General features: G+C 52.8%; 3 protein-coding genes across 3 annotated transcripts; 2 read left to right on the forward strand and 1 right to left on the reverse strand.

Moving 5' to 3' along the window:
* Positions 1-942: 942 nt before the first annotated feature.
* On the reverse strand, positions 943-1,842 carry Z517_00753 (uncharacterized protein; the record flags this gene model as incomplete). Its single annotated transcript, XM_013433717.1, has 1 exon — positions 943-1,842. The coding sequence occupies one exon, from the start codon at positions 1,840-1,842 to the stop codon at positions 943-945; it is 900 nt and encodes a 299-aa protein (XP_013289171.1).
* A 470-nt stretch (positions 1,843-2,312) lies between these two features.
* On the forward strand, positions 2,313-3,403 carry Z517_00754 (uncharacterized protein; the record flags this gene model as incomplete). The annotated part of the gene is made up of 5 exons (XM_013433718.1): positions 2,313-2,355; positions 2,412-2,618; positions 2,678-2,691; positions 2,753-2,992; positions 3,041-3,403. 5 exons carry the CDS (start codon positions 2,313-2,315, stop codon positions 3,401-3,403), a joined length of 867 nt encoding a protein of 288 aa, XP_013289172.1.
* Positions 3,404-4,188: 785 nt separating this feature from the next.
* Z517_00755 (uncharacterized protein) lies at positions 4,189-6,123 on the forward strand (the record flags this gene model as incomplete). Its single annotated transcript, XM_013433719.1, has 3 exons — positions 4,189-5,392; positions 5,465-5,605; positions 5,663-6,123. 3 exons carry the CDS (start codon positions 4,189-4,191, stop codon positions 6,121-6,123), a joined length of 1,806 nt encoding a protein of 601 aa, XP_013289173.1.

The raw sequence follows: 6,123 nt of genomic DNA on the forward strand, positions 1-6,123 counted from the left end.
AAGCCATACCAGGTGTGCAAAGTGTTTTTCGCTTCTCATCAAGAGTCCCAATCTCAAAGAATTGACTCTACACCTTGGATTTGCGGCACTCCCAAGACATCCCGTGCGACCAATACGATCGCTGGCCTTACTGAAGCGACTAGCCCCACGGTGTAATGTGCGAGGATCCTTGTCTGGGTTGTTAGTGACTTGCATACCGAGTACAGGTCTAGGTCTCCTGCAGGATCCCGCCATCACACCACCACCCTCGCATGCCCGTGGAAGCCAGTACAGGCATAACCAGTCCTCCGCAAGACCCCCGCCCTCCGCACCCCCGCACCAATTCCCTTTCCCTTGAACTCCGAGATGCGATGTCCTCGGTAGAGAAAAAGGTTAATGGGTCTTGGGAAGGAGGCCCCAGGAGGTGGGGGTGGGGACGGGGGGATTATCAGCCAATCCAAGTAGTTACCGAGGTCTTCATGGCTTCGGTGTAGCTCTTCGACTTCAGAACGGTGTATCACGAGGGAGCTGTTTGCTGGGTCCTTTGTGGCCGAGAACAAAGCGATGACGCAGCGTTTGAGCTCTATTCACTGAGTCAGGTCTCGAACTTCTGCTTTGTCAATGCTCCTTGAGGGCTGGTCCCCCGCGCAATGGATAGACGCAATCTCCTGAGTCCTTTGACTTTAAGGAGGTTAGGAGTTTTTGGCTTTGAGTAAACACGAGAACCCTCACTAAATGAAAGGGTAAGGAGGTCTGACTGAGGAGGTTGAGGTGATGTATACTCTTCATCAGGGTAGATGCTCGCAATGGTAGCATCAGGAGCGAACAGTAATTTCTATATGCCTTTATACAAGCTCTTGGGAGTTGATGCCGTGGATTTCGTAGCTTGTAGCACCATATTCAAGTTTGTGAAAGGCACTGTCTATCTGTGACCCTGGACAAGTTCAATTCGGCCAACACAGCTTACTGAAGCTTTCCAGCAATCCAACGACCAATCTCGGTCACCGTCTCCGTTGCCTCAGGAGCTCGACCAACCATAAAATGGTAGTCGTGCTGCATTTCAGGTGCCACTTGAAGCGTCACGTCAACTCCAACGGCCTTCGCTTTCTCGGCCAACGTAAGTGCATCACTCAGCAGAGTATCCCACCCGCCGGCCGAGACAAAGAGTGGTGGCGCCCCCGTAAAGTCTCCGTACAAGGGGTTTGCAAATGGGTTCTTGGGCGATGTCCCCTGGCAGTAAAGTGCCGTGGAAGCTGTCGCAAGGCCGGCGAGAGCATCATGCTCGAAATTGAATTGTCGCGATTCGCCCAGGTTCTCCATGTCAAGCCATGGCGACAAGAGGGCGGCCGCCCCGGGAAATGGAAGTCCCTGTTCCTTCAGCTTCAACAGCAGGGCAGCCGTTAAATTGGCACCTGCAGAGTCTCCTGCTACTGCAATCCGCGACGGCTTAAATCCTTGATCCAGGACCCATTTGTATGTCGCGAGGCAGTCCTCCAACCCCGCTGGAAACGGATCCTCGGGAACAAGTCGATAATCTGGCAAAAGTGCAACGCAAGATGCGACTTTGGCTAGATGTCCAGCAAGTTTCCGGTGACTCGAGGGAGATCCTCCGGTCCCAGCTCCACCGTGCAGATAAAGGATGATGTGGGAGGGGTCGGCAGATGCTGGTCTGCACCATATAGCTGGCCCAGTCGAGCCAGGGCATTGGACTTCTTCGTACGTCACTTCTGTAGGCTCGCTGGCAAGCGAACCAAAAGATTCAATGAACAATCGGCCTTCGCGGGCCGACATATTCGGATTCTCCATCATTCTTTGTCTGGCAAAGCCGAAGACATCAACGATGGCTTGAGACTCGGGCGACATGATGACAGAGTTGAGGATGGCTTGCAAGGCTAGAAGTGGAATTGAACTTGGTGACTTGTTTCTTCGGACTCACAGAATGCCAGAAATACGACCTTGATATATCATTGTTTGTTTTATGCTTGGGTGAACAAGATGCGCTGCCTCGGTGGAGACTCATGTTCACCTCGGCCAGTTGTTCTACTGACTCGAATAATGAAAAAAGGGCTCCCGAACCATGTGAACGAGTGATCTTGCCCAGTGCTCGACTCCCATCTAACCCTAATCCTGCCCCAATTGGCTCGCCGGCCAAACTTTGTAGCTCGGTTAGCCTTGCACGACTCCAGATTTGATGCAGCATAAAATGCAGTCATAAACTTGGGCTTGGACATGCCGTGTATTTCTTTGTCTAATGGTCAGTGTTCTTTTGGCAGCATTAGGATCACGTTAAGGTATATTTTACACGAGATCTGCCACTTTACAATTCAAAGAGCATGGCTTCCGATGGCGACCGAGCCGCGTTGGTTACCGGAGGTGGTAAGGACTAATATTCTTCTCAAATGAATCTTAATCATTGACACTATTCATTGTAGCATCCGGCCTGGGCCTTATTGTCGTAGAGCATCTATTGCAGCATCAGTGGAATGTAACCATCTTCGACTTTGATGCCACCGCGGGGAAACGGGAGGCCACTCGGCTCGGGGAGAGAGTGCTGTTCATCCAGGGCGACGTGACAGACTACCAGAGCCAGGCAAGGGCCTTCCGCGACACGTTTGAGAAATGGGGTCGAATCGACTTAGGTGCGTAGGACCTTGACACTACAAATAGAGATCCAGACTCACACAGAGTCAATCCTCAGTCTTTGCCAACGCGGTGAGATTATTGTCTGCACTCTTTCTCACATCATATCCTGGGGAGTCTAACTGCATTTCAGGGCATATCGGAACGGGAAGAATTTGCACCACCAGCAGCACAACCAGAGGCGACTGAATCGACTACGCCCGATACATCTGTGATTGACGTTTGTCTCGTAGGGGTTATATACTCCGCAAAGCTTGCGCTACAATACTTCCGGAAAAGGCCTTCGAGTTACGGAAGGCTCGTGGTCACCAGTAGCCAAGCAGGCATATACTCCTCCGACACACACCCGCTGTACAGCGCGGCGAAATTTGGGGTCAGTTGGTCCCTTTTCCGGTACCGTTCTGGACAACTGACTTGCTAGGCTGTTGCATTTGTTCGAGGATTGTCCAAGAGACTGCGGAAATCTGGCGAAAACATCACCGCCAACGTGATATGCCCCGGGCTCGTGGATACTCCAATGACTGCAGGGCCATTCATCGACAACGCTCCAGCGGAGATGATTGTTCCTCCCTCGTTGGTTGTGCAGGTCATCCAAAGCTTTCTTGATGACGAGTCCATCACTGGCCAAGCCGTGGAGATAAGTGGCAGTGAGCTCATCTACCGGACGGATCCCGAGTACGCGAATGCTGCCGCTGAATACGTGTTGGGAGGTGGCTACAGCAAAGACACTTCTCCAGAAGACCTCATCAAGTTCAGTCAAAGGTCGGCACAGCCCAGGGCATAACGATGAGATTCAGGAGGAGCAAGGCCATCAGCTCCTTTGGACGAGATGACATGGGAGATAGTGTTCATCTCAACAAAAGGGCAGGTAGGTATTTTTGGCCTAGATACATAGCTAGCCTCCACAATGGATTACTAGAGGCTATCTCTGCTCGTCAACTATGACCATAAAAATCAGACATGGACAGTACATGGTGTTTTCGAGCTTGCATTGAATTGGTAACGAAAATGCTCCAAGGTACCAGTATCAGATCAGTCAGGTGCCTCAGAACAGCCAGGTGGGACAAGCAAGCACAGACAAAAGTGTCGCTCCAGCGGACCAATGAGAACACGCACCTCGGTCCGGGTGTGCGCAGTTACGAGGCAGGCAACGGGGTTAGTCAGAATCCTGGGGAAATGTGGAGCCCCAGGATCTTTTCCGTTCAGTCGGGACGCTGGAACTCCACATGTTCTGGCCAAGCACTGCATGATATTGGCCCAATTACACTTTAACGATGCAGGGAAGCGAGAGATGGCCCTAGACAGTCCCTGATGCCGAGACCGAGGTCGTCTCTCAACACTAGTAGAGACTGCAGCGTCTGTAGCATCGATATATACAGCACTTGAGACGCTGGGAAGCTGGCAGAAGGTCTGTATGAACCACTCCTCCTCACCCAGGAACTGAATCCTGCTCGGCCATAAAGATTCGATACTCCCTCGAAGCTATCAAGGCCATCAAAACATTACATTCCCCATCACCCTGAGACAACCCTCACAGCCTGGGCCTCAGTCAAGCTCATGTCGACAACGATGTCTGACCAGAAGAATGAAGTCGAGACAGGTCATGGCAACGTCGTTAGTGACCACGCCCAGACCCACGCCCAGACCGCGAATCGCGAAATCGTGGGGTTTCAGTCTCATGAAGCGGCACTTCCAAAGGGCTACTACTATAGCTGGAGGTTCCTGGGGACATGTGTCGCTGGAAACCTGGCCGCCATAAGCGGAATTGGCGGGTTTAGCTTCGCAGCACCCATCTTGATGAACATCAACAGTGCCATTGGCCCGTCCGTCGACATTACCTGGGCAGCCATCGTCTTCAACTTGACAGGAGCAGTGAGCATGCCCGTGTGTGGCCGAGCGATGGACATCTTCGGTCGCAGGTGGACCGTTGTGTGCCTCAATCTCCTAGCCCTTCTTGGGTCCGTCGTGGCAGCCACAGCGAAGAATGTGCCCTCGCTCATCGTCGGAACCGCCTTGATCGGGTTGGCGGCTCCGGCACAGACCTGCTACAATGTCATTCTTGGAGAGCTTGTCCCCATGAAACATCGGTACACCATGTCCGGAGTCGTTTTCCTGTTCGCCGGTGTCCCTACCGCCTTTTCAGCAGCCATATCACAAGGCCTCGTGCAAAACACGGCCGCCGGCTGGAGAAGCGTCTACTACATGGTGATTGCTCTCAATGCGGCGGCGTTCTTTGGATTCCTGCTTTGCTACCACCCGCCGACATTCGAGATGAAGCACGGCAGGGAAAGCAAGGCCAAGTACGTGAGAAACTTCGACATTGGAGGCAGTTTCCTCTTCATCGCAGGTCTTTCGACTCTCCTCATGGGTCTTTTATGGGGCGGACAACGATATCCGTGGAAGTCGGCGGCCGTCATTGCCTCGATCGTCTTGGGCACTGTCTGTCTGATCGCCCTGTACCTTTACGAAAGCTTGGTGCCACTCAAAGAGCCTCTCTTCCCAAAACACATCTTCAAGAATGGAGAGTGGCTCGCGGCGATCGCCGTACTAGGTCTCGCCGCCAGTGCCTTTTATGGATTTTCGCTGATCTGGCCCGGAATGGTGACGACCCTTTACGCCACCGAGTCCGAAACAATCAACAATTTGACAATGAGTCTTCCAGGACTTGGCGTGGGAACTGGCGGGATCTTGGGAAGCGTGCTTGCGAAGCTATACAAACGCACCAAGATTCTGGCGACGGTGTCTTTTGCCATCGGTGGGATCTTGTTGGCTTGTAAGTCCATCATTCTCTCCTTCAGGGCCCTTTGTTCCAAATAGGAGGAGATAAATCTAACCATGCGTCTAGGCCTGGCTACATGCACTCCTGACAGCAGGAGTCAGGCGATCGGGCTACTATTCTGTGGAGCCGTGTGTCTCGGTGTCGTCGAAACCATCACCATCGCCATGGCCACACTCCTGGTTGTAGATCAACGTGATATCGGGATTGGTAAGTTGTGATTTATGCCATGATGTAGAAAGAGGCCGAGTCGCTGACGATCTTCAGCTGGAAATCTCGGTACCTGCTCGCGAGTCTCCATCTCGGCAGTGTGCTCAGCCATCTACACAAGTGTATTGAGCAGCCGACTTTCGACGACAATTGGCAATCAGGTCCCTCCTGCGCTGACCGCTGCTGGCTTGGATCCTGAGAGCATCCCCCAATTCATCACTGCCCTAACAACTGGGACGTCCATGAACGATGTGCCCGGTGTGACAGCGTCCATCATCGAAGCCGGAACAACGGCCTACAAGTGGGCTTCGTCCGATGCGTATAGGACCGTTAGTCTGTGCACGATTGCCTTCAGCACAATCGGCATAATCACCTGTTTGTTTATCCCTGACAGTTACAAGCTTATGACGGGGGATCTCGCGGCGAGGCTGGACCGTGTCAAGGAGGTTCAAGTTGGTGAGGGCGAGACTCCGGTCACGACTGAAAAGGGACCGAGTGACCATGTGGAGACGCTGTGA

The sequence above is a fragment of the Fonsecaea pedrosoi genome (assembly GCF_000835455.1).
Source record: "Fonsecaea pedrosoi CBS 271.37 unplaced genomic scaffold supercont1.1, whole genome shotgun sequence".
In the NCBI taxonomy this organism is placed as follows: Eukaryota; Fungi; Ascomycota; class Eurotiomycetes; order Chaetothyriales; family Herpotrichiellaceae; genus Fonsecaea; species Fonsecaea pedrosoi.